This window comes from Lissotriton vulgaris, chromosome 10 (genome assembly GCF_964263255.1).
Source record: "Lissotriton vulgaris chromosome 10, aLisVul1.2, whole genome shotgun sequence".
NCBI classification, from domain to species: domain Eukaryota; kingdom Metazoa; phylum Chordata; class Amphibia; order Caudata; family Salamandridae; genus Lissotriton; species Lissotriton vulgaris.
Window position 1 is genome coordinate 88,701,875 of NC_141698.1, and position 14,823 is coordinate 88,716,697.

Genomic DNA, 14,823 nt, shown 5'->3' on the forward strand with positions numbered 1-14,823 from the left:
GATGAAAGTTGAAGGACGGGCGTATATGTTTGCTTTCTAATGTTAATTTAACCTTAGGATAACTCCTATTAATTGAGCATGGATGCAACTGGTATTTCAAGATATCTAACTTGATATCTAAAGTTAATGTTGACAACCCCATTTCTTAAGGTATCCTTAACTCGAGGATCACTTTTAGAACCAAAAGAAGAGGAGCAAAAGCCTAACATTATTGCCACATTGGTACTGCAGTCTATAAGGAAGGAGCTAGCCATGCTTCTTGGTGGTCTCGCGGCTCCGCTGCTGGTTGCTTATTAACATAACCTGGTCTTTGAGCAAAATGGTGGTTCTTAGTATACCACCTGAAGACCCCATGCATTTTGCTCTAGCTTTCCCTCCAACTTATGCAGGCTACTCGCAGACATTTGTTCTTTGCACACTTAGGGGCCGATTAAGATGTTGTACGGAAATGTTCTGCCCGACACATAGCGGAATCGTTTTCCGACCGACTCTCAATCGGTGGTTCCATCCCACCGATTACGATGCGACTGTACACTGTTCGGTCGGAGTCCTATTGATTCCTATGGGAGTCTGTGTTCCGACCGACAACTGGCCGTATCACAGGCTCCTATGGGGAAATGGGGTGTGTGCAGAAAACCCTGCACCCTGTCGCAGGCACCCCATTGTGCCTGCCACACAGTGCAGGGTTTTACAGGGGGGTATCCTAAGTACCGCCTCGGCCCCCAACCGGAAGTTGCAAGATGACGGGGGCCTGGTAGGGGCACCCAAGGTCACTCTCCGACAGCCTTTCTGTGTCGGACAGGCCGATTTGGAAAGGCTGTTGGAAATCAGCATCATAATCGTGCGGTCGGAAACGCTGTCCATAGAGATGTACGAAGTGTTTCCGAGCAACACGGATACTTCCAGAGGCAGTCGGAACCGATTCGAAATGACCAAGCGATTTACAATCCGAAAGCGAACATCGTAGTCGGTCGGTCGGTTGGTATGTAATCTGACCGAGTCGGTCGGAAGAGTTTCCGAAACAGACAAGAAGAATCCGACTGTCAGTTGGAAGCGTTCCGCCGTCATCGTAATTGGCCTCTAAGTAGTTTTGGTCTCCGCATCTACAAAAATATCACAGTTTCCTGATGACATGGCTGTGGAGGATAAACCCTGGATCGCTCCTCACCCTTAGCGGCTCCATGTATCCCAAGAGGTTCCAGTTTGAGCATAGGCTTTTCTCTGGATGAGAACTCACCAACTTCTTGGCCCTTACTTCAGCTCAGGTGGCATCCTGCAAAGCTTGGCTGAGGTTGTTGTGGCTATTGCCCTGAGGTCAAAGGTTGGAGGGCCCTTTTTCTGACCAACTTGGGGCCCACACCCATGCCTCCGAGTCATCCTAAAGTCCAGCATCGATTGCATACAGAACCCGTCATAGCTTTTCAAGTCCATTGTAGTGGAAACGCCAGTAATATTCCGAACTTTTCACTGAAGGTGTCTGTTCACCCCTGTCCAGACAGTTACATCTGGGAACAGAGAACACGAACTGTGCAGCTTTGGGGATTCTTGTGGGAACAACACTAACATGTGCTCATTGCTGGTAAGAGCACTTCCCAGAGATTCTCTGAACTTGTATTCAGGAGCATACAACAGATACAGCCTTCTCTCTTTTCTGTGATTGATAAAGTTTGAGGTAAATGATCCTGAAATATGAATACAGGGTGTGGACGGAGGTTTGTGTTAGTCTGTGTGACTGTGTGAAAGCGTGCACTTATGTTTGAGTGAGTGTTGAGCACCACTGCTTGGGGTGTTCTTCAACATTTTGTTGTTGTGCAGCAATATGCGTCTATTCCGGATAGAATCCTGAATTAAAAGATGCAGTTGTTTCCAGGATAGTTTGTTGACAATGGTAAGTTAACGTTGATTTTGAATGAAGGACTCTGGAGCAAGCCTGATTTTGCTTCGTTTTAAATGTTCATATGAAGTGCCACCTCCTCTGTAGCGTTTCATCAACAAGTCTTGAGTGTGGGCACACAAGCGCAGGACAAATCTATGATCCCTGCTGTCATCTCCTGAGCTGCTTTCCTCCAACAAAAGTCCTATCACAGGATGTTTATTCATGCAACCCTGGGCATATGCAAATTACATTATAGATTCCCAATTCATAAGTATATTTGTCATCGAGGTACCCATGCAAAGTGCCCACCAGGCGTAAATTATGTGTTACAAAGATGCATAACGGGGTCACCTCTTCAAGGTTCACACTAAACTAAGTGTAGAGTTGTGCAAATTCAAACAAACACTCAGAGTGCAAGCAAACAAGCTGTGGCTCAGGACAACACTGAAGAGTATGCTGTTTAGGAAAGCATTTACAGCCAGATTCATCAAGCTGAAATCGGCTCGCAAAGGGCCAGATTCTGAGAATCTGTCCCTTTGCGAGCCCTATTTTTGCATTTGGTATTCATCATCCCAAATGCAAAAATCGCAATTATAGAAATCGCTAAATTGCGAAAAATCCCATTTAAGGAATCTCAATTAGAGATTCCTTAAATGCTATTCATGAACCTTTTTAAAATTGCGAATTCGCAATATGGGGCCGCTATTTACCGCAAAGTGTAACTTCGTGGTAAATAGCTAAAACTTAGAAAAATGCACTTTAGTGTGGACATGTGTGTGCGCAACACCAGTGTACATTTGCATTTCTGGCACCTTGAAATCGCTTTCTTATTTGCGATTCGGTAATTGCTAATCGCAAATAAGGAATGACTCCCCATTCATTCCTATGGGCATTTAGGCCCATAGGAATGAATGGGAAAGCCATTCCTTATTTGCGATTAGCAATTACCGAATCGCAAATAAGGAAGCAGTAGAAATCGCAAAAAATATTGCGATTTCTACATGCATCCCGTTTTGCGAGTCTTTAATAGCGATTCCTTAAAAATCGCTATTAAGGACTCGCAAAACGGCACTTTGATGAATCTGGGGGTTAATTCCTCCAATACATTGTCTCAAAAAGACATGAACTGAAGAGGAGCATCAGAGGACAAATGGACACATATGGCCATCACAACAGGCCATGTGTCTACTGGCCAACTATTGTACAGTTATTGAGGAATGACACCTTGAATCTGAGGACCCACCCTTTTAACGATCTCTGAATGGACTCGTGCTTGAGGGAGAACCAAAGTCATCCATGCGAAGCACTTCTAACACATATGAGCACAGGATTGAGGCATCGACTGCAGCAGGCAAAAGGCAACACTAAAAGCATGTTACAACCAGCAGTGATGAAGAATTGACATTGGCCTCCAGCCTTTTGGTTTTGTCCCATTTTGTCACTGAATGTCTTTTGAGGTTTATTTTTTGCAAAACTTTATTGTTGGGGAAGCTGCAAGTTCCTTGTCAATCTAAGAAAACACTGACTAACAGCAAAAATATTTTTGGTCTCAAAAAGCACACCTTGTGAAAGTAGTCCATGGCATGTAAGGTAACTACTTTGTGTGTGTGGATGTGTTCCTTGTGAAAGGGGAGAATGATATCACTCACAATGAAATGTGCCAACGGCTGAAGCAGGGTGACCCACAGCCTCATGCAGTAAGCTGTAGTGGACAGAAGAAAAAACCGAATGACTGAATAAGCAGACCAATGGATGAAGACTGCTGGCTGAGAGTCTTTAAAAGTAAGTGCAATATATATATAATTTTAGCAAGATCAAAAATTCTTGTCTAATGCCAGACCTAAAAACCATGAATAAATATATTTATAGAAGAATTAAACCAATTTTAAATGTAGGAACATGCATCATGCTTCCTGTATGTACACACAGATGCTCTGTGTTCCACAGTTTGCCCCTTCGAACAAAACAATACAGCAAAAATACATAATGATTACATTGACAGAAGCAGAACTGGTGCAAAAGATGTGTAGATTACCTTTGGGTTTAAAGGGACACAACTATTTGTGCGGATTAAATTAACTGGTCATTTCCATATAAATTGACATTAATTACTTCTCCCCCAGGTATGGGCAGCTGCTACCCGTTGAATGCTGCATGTCACTGGGAGAGAACAAAGAGTTTTGCAGTACAGGATTTCCAATAGGATGTGCTTTTGTCCATCCTAGTTCCAATGGAGTTGCATTTGTTACAGTAGACTGCTTTCACAATATCCCCCATATGGCAAGAAAGGCATTTCCGGGCATTCAATAACACAGGCCCTAAATACCTCATCAGGCGCTACCCCCACTACAACCCTACTAGAAATCTACGGTCCTCCAATGACAACCTAATACAGCTAGCAAAGTTCAATCTCAAAACCAAAGGTGGCAAAACCTTGGCCTATCTGTCTTCCAAAGCCTGGAACTCTATGCCCAAAAGTCTTAGGTCCCAAACCCTGGAATCTAAGTTCCGGAAATTACTAAAAAACTGGATTTTTAATCTCCCAGACGAATATACCATGGCTGCCATCTAATCTGTTTCTTTAGTAACTGAAAGCTTACCCTCAAACAGCGCCAAGATGCTCCTTTCGGAGCGAACGTTGCGCTTTACAAATACCACTACAAATTACAAAATTACAAATTTTATCTCTTCAACCATCTTGACATCACCATCACGTATCATGATGGAGAAGGAGAAAACTGGCAGGGCGCTCGACTGGTCGCTGCCAAACTTCGGCCAAGAAGTGTAAAACATTCTTCGAAAGAACCATTAACATGTGAAGGCGAGGCAATGGAAATCACTGATGCCACCAATGGGACAGTGGAAGTCACGTACAGCTATTCTATTGAGTTTGAAAAAAATAACAGCATTAAGTGGGACTCCAGAGGGGACTATAGTTTGGAACGGTCAAGGCCAGACACTCATTAGTATAGTATCATAAACAACCTTGTGGTTGTCCTCTTCCTGGCTGGCACCCTCGCTGTGAAAACGTTGCAAACAGTTGCAAGATATAATAAAATAAGATTATACTCAGATGGACATTGGATGGGAGTTAATTGATGGTGATGTATTTAGACCACCAAGACATGGAATGCTTCTCTGCGTCTTTTTGGGCCGAGGAACGCATATTTTCATTGCGACCTTAATCACTTTGGCCCAGATGCATCAAGCTAAAAACCGCTTGCAAAGGGGCAGATCCTCTGCGACCAGCATTTTTGCATTTGGGATGCATCATCCCAAATGCAAAAATCGCAATTTAGGAAATCGCTAAATTGCGATTACTCAAATTGCTATTGCATTTAAGGAATCTCAAATTTAGATTCCTTAAATGCAATGAATTAAAGTTAAAAAAATAGCGTTTTCGCTAATAGGGGTCGCAAATTACCATGAAGTTGAACTTCATGGTAATTTGCAAAAACTTTGAAAAATGCACTAAAGTGCATTTTTCAAAGTTCCATTTTACACACAAACATGCCCTTAGGGCATGTGTGTGTGCAAGATGTACCCATATGCAGATTTCAGGGGTGCAACAGGGTGTCCTTTTGACACCCTGGCACCCTAGACATTGCAATCTCAATTTGCGATTCTCTAATTGAGAATCGCAAATTGAGATTGTCTTCCCAGTCATTCCTATGGGTCTCTAGGCCCATAGGAAGGAATGGGGACGCATTCCTTAATTGCGACCCGCAATTTGCGAGTCGCAATTGAGGGATTTTAAGAAATCGCTATTTTTTTTTACTGATTTCTTCATGCATAGCATTTTGCTATTCCTTATTAGCGAATCCTTATTTTTCGCTAATAAGGAATCGCAAAACGGATGCTTGATGCATCTGGGGGTTTCTTTTTAGCATGCCTTGGCTTTTTCCCACCTGAAAACCAAGGAGCCTTATTGACCTATGCTATTTCAATATGTGTTTTATTGGGTACACCTGCTGGATATGTGTCTTCCAGAATGTACAAAACCTTTGGAGGTGAAAAATGTAAGACAAATGCACTGCTTACAGCTTTAGTGTGCCCTGGAATTGTCTTGGTAGTTGTTCTTCTTACAAATCTTATTTTTTGGGGTAAAAGGATCACCGGCTGCTGTTCCTCTCGACATGTTTATTGCAATTTTGGCCACGTGGATTAAAATTTCGCTATCATTAACGTTTATTGGTGCAAACTTTGGATTCAAAGAGAGGCCCGTTGAACACCCTGTTCGTACGAACCAGATTTCGCGCCACATTCCGAGGCAGCCATTTTTCAGAAGGCCGCTTCCTGGCATCTTCATGGGTGGCTGTCCGCCCTTTATGAGCATTTTAATTCAGCAGTATATCGTTCTGCAGTGCATATGGTCTCATGAAACATATTACAAGTTTGGCTTCCTCTTCCTTGCATGTTTAATCATTCTCATTACCACTTCAGAGGCTGCTGTGTTATTTCCATCTGCAAACGGAGGATTACCGGTGGTGGTGGAGGTCATTCCTGGCATGCGGCTCTACGGCGGTGTATTGTTTTATCCATGCAGTTCACTACTTCTCTAAGCTCCATATAACTGGAACGGCAAGCACTATTTTGTATTTTGGACACACTATGATAATGCTCTTCATTTTTTTTCTTTTTATCGGAACCACTGGATTTTTTGATTCTACTTTTTTGTCCGGAAAATGTACAGTGTTGTGAAGGTAAAGGTGAACTGAACTCTCAGATCTTTACTGCCTTATCTGCAGTGGTATTGAATTTATTTATTTTTATGGTTTTAACGAAATAGTGGGAGTGCTATATAACTGTTTATGTGACGCATACAGATGTTATACAAATAATTATTAGGCAACCGCATTTTCATTGTTGAAAGATGTATGTTTGTACTGCCCATAAAACTAATCTTTGGATGAAATGGCTTTATTTATAAAATCACAATACTAAGTTGTAAAACTTGCAAAATTGAAGCAGCGATGTACATTACTTTGATGTTATTTGAGAGAAAACATTTAGGTAGGACATTTTTCAAACAAACTTTTGGGTAAAATATATATTTTTACTAAACCTTTATACAATAATTGTCCAATTTACATAAGTGAATCTATTTACTATAACATGAAACACTATACCTGTTCAAAATGGTGGGTCATTCTTTATTTCCGCATTCTGAATAGCTACTGCCTGCCTCTGGCAAATGTTAACTTCTAAGCACCTTGAAACCTCATGGGTAGTCACTGAACCTTCACACATATATCTCGAGAGGATCAAGAGGATGGACCATTTGCCAACATGCCTCTGGGTTTGCATCGATTTTGTAGTTTGCAATGTAGATTGCCTTATAAAAACTATTTGCAATGCTGTCCCTAAAAGTGCTGATGGTTAATTTGGTCACTTGAAGATGGTCACTTTGATAACATCTTGACCAGCAACCCCAAACTAGAGAAACAGATTTTTTTTTTAACGCATCTCATTAAGGTTCTCAGAAATAAACCATACTTCAGACAACATGGAGCACTCTTTACCATGTGTAAGTCCATTGCTGATGGAACATCATCGGTACAAACAAAACACCTGTGGCAGAAAAGCCCCCAGTTCAATCATAATAGAAAGCAGTGGCCTGCAACCAAAAAGATCTGCCTCTAAGTAAAATGGCCGCTAGTAAACTAAAGAGTCATGCACAATGCTGTGGATAATCAGAAAAAAAATAGCGAAACAGATGTCGGTGGTAGGTGAGGTCTCATTTTTGGTGACCAATCCTAGCCGAAAGCCATGGTAAACATATTTTGCAAATATTGGTCAACATTTTCGACGTCTCACATGAGAAATACTTGAAACGGAGGACATTATATATTCGAAAGGCACTTACATCTGTGTTGCTTGCCCCGGGGAACGCCACTTGTAAGTAATGAAAGCGAGCTGCTCGGATAGCGTTGAACCAGTCAACCATTTCCTATTGATTAGAAAGAGAAGCACATGTCAGTGGCACATTCAGAATCAGTCCACGCAGACATTCTTTGACTTAAGAATCTCGAGTACTCATCATAAAACTGCTAAGCATGTATATGTTCATTTCGGTTTGTTCTTCTCCAACAACATTCTTGCACTCCCAGTGTCACTGCTCAGCAGGGTGCCATCCCAACTTTACTGTCTCAACCCAAAAGTTTGGCACTCACATATGTACCTAAATGCGTCAAGATTGTGGGCGACTACCTCTGATTGGAGTTATGTGCAAGCCTGGCACCTCTTTACAGATACACCTATTCTGGGTAAGGCTGGCACTTGGCAGGCTAAACCCAGAGGATGCAGATTTTAGCTGGAAGAGCTCAAAAGTAAACTGAAAAGTAGACACAGCGCACTCCACTTGTTTTGACTGACATCATAAAAATGTAAATCCATATTTGTAAAGCGCAAACCACTCACCCTTACGGGTCTCCAGGCGCTGGAGGCCGTCGTGGAAATTAAGTGAGCTATTGCCCAAAGTCACATGGTGCTGAGCTGAGCTGCCACTGGAGCCGGGGATGGAACCGTGAACCCTGTGCTCCGAAGTCAGCTGCCCTGGCCTCTGCACCACACCTCTCCACTCACCAAACAATCTAGAATCATGTCTACTGTTGGTAAGTGCAACAGATGCAGGCGTGGAACAAGAGAGCACATTTGTCCTCCACGATGGATGCTGCCTTCAAATACCCCTGACTGGTGTTGGAGAAATCCAAAAGTAGGGCATCCAAGCAGCAGTCCAGGCCTCATTCAGTTGCTTTCCTCATGCCTTGGTCCTTGCATTCTTCTGCTTCTTCATTTTGGTCCTCAGCAGAATATGATGAAGAGGAGAGTCACAAAGCGGAGCAGCAGCACACATGGGAAGGGGTGTTTTACAGGGGGCGTTTGGTATTCTAGGCAGAAACCTGTGTCTTACCATGAAGTAGGAGCATCTGGGTCTCATTAGGTCTTTGTTAACCAAGTTTCAGTGAATGTGAATGTGGCGGATGTATGACGTTACAATGCATGCTTTTACCACGCATGCCTTTACAACGCGGTTTTAACATCGCAAACCTTTACAACTGCTGGATAGTGAAAAGTTTAATTTTCTATTCCAACTCCGGTCCCCGTGGACACTAGGGAAGGTGTTGGATAGAAAATTAAACTTATTCCCTATCCTAGAGCGCCCCCCAGCGCAATGCGTTGTAATGGTTTGCGTTGTAATGCCTGCGTTGTAATGGTAGTGCGTTGTAAAAGTTTCGTTGTAAAGGTTGTTCACCGTTGAAGGGATGTATGACGTACCACAAGTTGGCACAGAAAATATCGACTGCAACTTGTCACACAGATTACTTGGTCTAAATACTTTTCAATGCAAAGTAGTGTTGTTTGTTTGAACTGTTTTAATCTGAATACATGGAAACCAGATGAAGGGGACCTCAATAGACTCCTGTGAGAGGAGGATGTTGGAAATTGCTCCACCATCAGGCAGCTGGAAGCACTGCGGCATCTGAGGAAGTCTCACCAACAGTAACCAGGATGTCATCAGTCGTTGGAGGTTTGCTGTACATGGAGCCAGGGCGTCTTTGACTTCACTATTGTGCCACATGCACCCTCTCAGCGAGCACTGTATATAGACTTCCCCGCAGTGAGTCCAGGCGAGACAGGAGCCTCAGTGCCCAGGTGCACTGTAACAATTCGAACGGGTGAGCTTGAAATCCAGAGTTCATCTACAACCTGAATGGAATCCGTGCAGTTGTTGTTTGTTATTTTGATCCCTCCCACAGATTGGACTTGTCCCATTTTTAGGTCGAGGGACCTATAAGCTGCGCAAAGCGCAGCTTCTGGTCCGGAGTTTTAATGTTACTTAGTAGGGCTTTAGAACCCGCCTCCCTGCCCTGTCTCTCCTCCATTGGCTGGCTTCCTAAACGGAGGCCAGCCATTGGAGGAGAGAGCCGTCCCTCCAAAGAAGCTCAGTCTTTTTCAGATTTGGGGGCGTAAGTTTTGCTGTTCTTTAGACAGTGACGTTGTCTGTCACTCAAAACAGTAAAACACGCCCCCAAATCCAAAAAATTTCGGAAGCTTGAGGCCGCCATTTTGTTTCCTTCGCAGTGAAGGTGAGCCGTTCCTCGCTGTCCTCTTGCCTTCTTCCCCCTGCCTTCTGCCCCACTGTCCGTGTATGTTTCCCGCCCCCCTCCCGCTGTCCATGTCTTTTTCCCGCCCCCTCCCGCTGATGAGGTCGCCAGGACTGAGAGCCCGGGCTGCTGGGAAGCGAGACGGGCCGTGGGGAGCCGTGAACTGTCCGTGTATGTTTCCCGCCCTGGTTCGGCGCTAGGTGCCTACTTGGAATCGAATTCTCAATTTCTGTGTTTAAATAAACACATTTTCAAAGAGGCAGAGGGCTCTCGGGAATGTTCAACATGATTTACCACTTCAAGTGAAGGCAAGCGCCTTGTGTACCCGAGGGAGGGGCCCAGTGCCTGTACTTTGTAGTGCTTCCTGCTGTCTGTCCACTAGGCTCTCTTTACCCTTCCTGTCTAGGACTGCAGTCGGCCCCTAAATTGTACTCCGTGAATTACCGTTAAGGGAGCCTCAGCCTGGCCTTTGGCAGCATCTCACAGCGCCCGACCATCCAGGATAAACATGCGGAGCACGGATTACTGATTTAACCTGTCCCACGAGGCACCACCAACAAAGGGCGGGTGCTCCCTTCTCTGCACATACCCTCAGAAATACCAGTATACATGTCACTGACACTGACTCCAATACCCGCCTATTTCTGGCGAGAAAGCCTACATCCAGGGTAATAACGGAAATCCGCACTGTCGTTAGGGGGTTCTGCGGCCGGTATTCCCGCCGGTTATCGCCGCCTTCTAACGAGCGGGAGGCATTGCACGCTCTTCTGAAATCTTCCTGAATAATGCGTTTTAACATTTGTGGCAGATTTTTTCATCAGTGGCTCTTGCTCTCTGCCAGTGGGAATCTGCGGGTTGGTATCAATTTCAATTTCAATTTCATAAGCTTTTATTCGATTTGAAAGTACAAATCATACAAGCATAAATTTATAAACAATTCATTAAATTTAAAAACGAAGATTATTCAAGTGAACTCCGGAATGTTTCCTGAGGGAGGTGACATATAAAGACAGGCACTGGGCAACAATACATAGTTGAGGATATGATAAAAAGCTGAAAAGTGAGAGAATCATACTTGTACAGACAGGAATAAAAATAGTAATCACATATAGTGCATATCCTGGCAGCTGTACATTTTAAAACAAACACCAAGCCAAATAATGGAACATTGGGAATTTGCAAAGTAAAATTAAAGAACTGTAAGTACAGACAGGACAGTGTAGAATTATAGCAGCACTAGACACTTCCTGGCAGCTGTACAATTCAGATAATAAAAAAACATTTAAAAAGCTAAAAAGCATGAGGGGAAACATGTACAGACGGGAATTAAGAGTAATTAGCGCACAAAGTGCTCTTCCTGGCAGCTATACATTATAAATCAGACCCTGGGTAAAAAAGACATGTTACGGCTACTGGTGCAAAGTACAGTTTAAGGACTGATAAGTACAGACAGGAGTAAATAAAATTATAGCAATACAATACATTTCCTGGCAGGGTTGGTATCAATATCGGATGCTGCTTCACGAGCAGGGTCGGTCCCGAGTGATTGAGAGATGCAGGGATTCCAAAGATGAACAGTCAGACTGAGCACGAGCTCTCCAGGGTGGCGCCCGTGTGTTGAGTGACCCTCCCTGGAGTCCAGATGTTTCCAAGATGAATAGGGATTCTCTCATTTCAAGCAGAAATGTATTCCGTCTGGTTAACTGCATGTTCTCTCTCTCTGCTGTGCTAATGTTGGGAGTGTAGGTTTTGATACTGTAGAGTGTGAGTTTCAATAATGTGCGGAGTCTGATAATGCTTGGTGTTATTCCTACCAATGTTGAGGTGTGGCTCTGATCATGTGTGGGGTGTGATTTCTACTAATGCTGAGATGTGGGTTCTGATGATGTGTGGTGTGTGATTTCTACTAATGCTGAGGTGTGGTTCTGGTCATGTGTGGGGTGTGATTTCTACTAATGCTGAGACGTGGGTTCTGATCATGTGTGGGGTGTGATTTCTACTAATGCTGAGACGTGGGTTCTGATCATGTGTGGTGTGTGATTTCTACTAATGCTGAGGTGTGGTTATGATCATGTGTGGGGTGTGATTTCTACTAATGCTGAGGTGTGGTTCTGATGATGTGTGGTGTGTGATTTCTACTAATGCTGAGGTGTGGTTCTGATCATGTGTGGTGTGTGATTTCTACTAATGCAGGTGTGTGGGTTTTGATAATGTGGGGGCGTAGAGTATAACGATGCTGGGTGTGATTTCGACTAATGCTGGTGTGTGGGTTCAGATGATGTGGGGGTGTAGAGTATAACGATGCTGGGTGTGATTTCTACTAATGCTGAGATGTGGGTTCTGATGATGTGGGAGGTGTAGAGTATAACGATGCTGGGTGTGATTTCTACTAATGCTGGTGTGTGGGTTCTGATGATGTGGGGGGCATAAAGTATAACAATGCTGGGTGTGATTTCTACTAATGCTGAGATGTGGGTTCTGATGATGTGGGAGGTGTAGAGTATAACGATGCTGGGTGTGATTTCTACTAATGCAGGTGTGTGGGTTCTGATGTTGTGGGAGGTGTAGAGTATAACAATGCTGGGTGTGATTTCTACTAATGCTGGTGTGTGGGTTCTGATGAAGTGGGGGTGTAGAGTATAACGATGCTTGGTGTGATTTCTACTAATGCTGAGATGTGGGTTCTGATGATGTGGGAGGTGTAGAGTATAACGATGCTGGGTGTGATTTCTACTAATGCTGGAGTGTGGGTTCTGATGATGTGGGGGGCGTAAAGTATAACGATGCTGGGTGTGATTTCTACTAATGCTGAGATGTGGGTTCTGATGATGTGGGAGGTGTAGAGTATAACGATGCTGGGTGTGATTTCTACTAATGCAGGTGTGTGGGTTCTGATGTTGTGGGAGGTGTAGAGTATAACGATGCTGGGTGTGATTTCTACTAATGCAGGTGTGTGGGTTTTGATATTCTGTGGTGCGAGTTTTGATAGTGGATGGATGTTTAGGGCTATCATGGGCCAAAGACTGGAAATCAGCTTTGTCTGGCTCACAATAACAAGAATGATGACGGAACATAGAATTACAAGGAAGGTGACTTGGATTGTTTACTTCCTGCTTGGTAATTCCCTCCACTGTCTCTAACAGATGCACACAAGCAACTTTTACAACCCCCAGAAAATCCCTCTTACTGGATGAAGCCATCACTAGTATTTCAGGCATGCTTAAATACAATTCTCCTCACACACTCACGTCACTTCTACTGATAGCCATCCCTAGGCATCAACAAATGGGCTGGACTGCAAATCTGTTGGAACCCCAGTTAAAACCTTAAGTTGGAATGTAGGTGGCCCTGCTCAGAAACAAAAAAGTTCCAACAATCGGTGCAACTTCAGATTTTTCTATCTGCGTTTTTTAGGAAACATGGGCTACTGATTCCGTATTTTTTCAAGGGTACAAAACATTCTGCATTACTGCCATTAAAAAAGGTGCCAGAGGCAGACCCTCAAGGGGCCTGACAAATTTGTTAAGCACCCCTTTGACTTGTTCGACAACTGAAATATCTACTAATCTCGGGCATAGGCAAAAACAGCTACTATCTTTAAAACCAAAACACAACTAATGCAGAACAGGGCAGGCACAGTGACTTGCAGCATTTAGATGCCTGCTTCAAATCTTTACTGTAATGTTGGGGAGTGGTTTCTGATAGCGTTGGGGTGGGATATCTGATAATATCGGGACATGGGCTCTGATAATGCTGGGATTTGGTTTCTGATACATTTGGGATATGGGTTCTGAAAATGATTAGTGTGGGTTCTGATACATTTGGGATATGGGTTCTGAAAATGATTAGTGTGGGTTCTGATAATGTTGCGGTATGGGTTCTGATAATGTTGGGGTGTTGTGTCTGATGCTGTAGGAATGTGGGTTCTAATAGTGTTTGGTGTTGTTTCTGATAATGTTGGGGTGTGGTTTCTGATAATGTTGGGGTGTGGTGTCTGGTGCTGTAGGAATGTGGATTCTAATAGTGTTTGGTGTGGTTTCTGATAATGTTGGGGTGTGGTGTCTGATGCTGTAGGAATGTGAGTCTTCTAGTTTTTTGTAGTTTTAAAGAAGGCTGAAGTGAGGCTGCTTTCCAGTGGGTGAGATGCTGACAAAACATTGTCATGTTGAATCCGTATGGCTGACGCTTTATTTCTTTTTCTGTCTGTCTCTCTCGCTCTTTCTCCCTCCTCGGTCTTTCCACTCTTTCCTGGCCTTCCCTCTTTTCTCTTCAATCTCCTTTCCCTTCTCTCTCCCGCGCACCCTCCCCTCTTCATGTCTCACTCTGTCGCCTCCTCACGGTCTCCCACCCCCTCAGTATGCCGGGGAGCCCTGTCGCCTGTCTCATCTGCCTTATCTCACTCGCTCCCACACCTGTCCCACAGCTCATCTCTTTCTCTCTTTCTTAAACAGTACAGGACCCCATTCACCAGTCTGTTCCCCCTCACCAGCGTTTGTTGCTTAGTGTCCACCCCTCCCCCAATATCTGTCCCTCATACCAGTGTCTATCCCTATGCATGTCCCTCCCCGGACATCTGTTGCCACCTACACTCATTTCTGTCTCCCGCCACCAGTGTCCACCCTCACCGCTGATGACTGCCCCAATACCAGTGCCTGTCCTCACACAGGTGTTTGCCCGTTCCCATACACTAGTACCAGTCCCTCAGCAGCACTGACTGCTCCCCTTCACCAGCGTCTGTTCCCCTTCACCAGCGTCTGTCCCCTTCACCAGCGTCTGTTCCCCTTCACCAGCGTCTGTTCCCCTTCACCAGCGTCTGCTCCCTTTACCCACTGTCTGCTC

The 14,823-nt window shown here is 44.2% G+C and overlaps 1 protein-coding gene and 1 pseudogene across 1 annotated transcript in view; one reads left to right on the forward strand and one right to left on the reverse strand.

The window, feature by feature from the left end:
• Nucleotides 1–14,823, reverse strand: part of ADAP1 (ArfGAP with dual PH domains 1) — a 455,296-nt gene that overhangs the window by 23,685 nt on the left and 416,788 nt on the right. The window contains exon 7 of the mRNA XM_086940564.1: nucleotides 7,743–7,826. Coding sequence (XP_086796690.1) covers nucleotides 7,743–7,826 — 84 coding nt within the window. The remainder of the gene's footprint in view (nucleotides 1–7,742; nucleotides 7,827–14,823) is intronic.
• LOC147684720 (transmembrane 9 superfamily member 2-like) lies at nucleotides 1,226–6,594 on the forward strand (annotated as a pseudogene).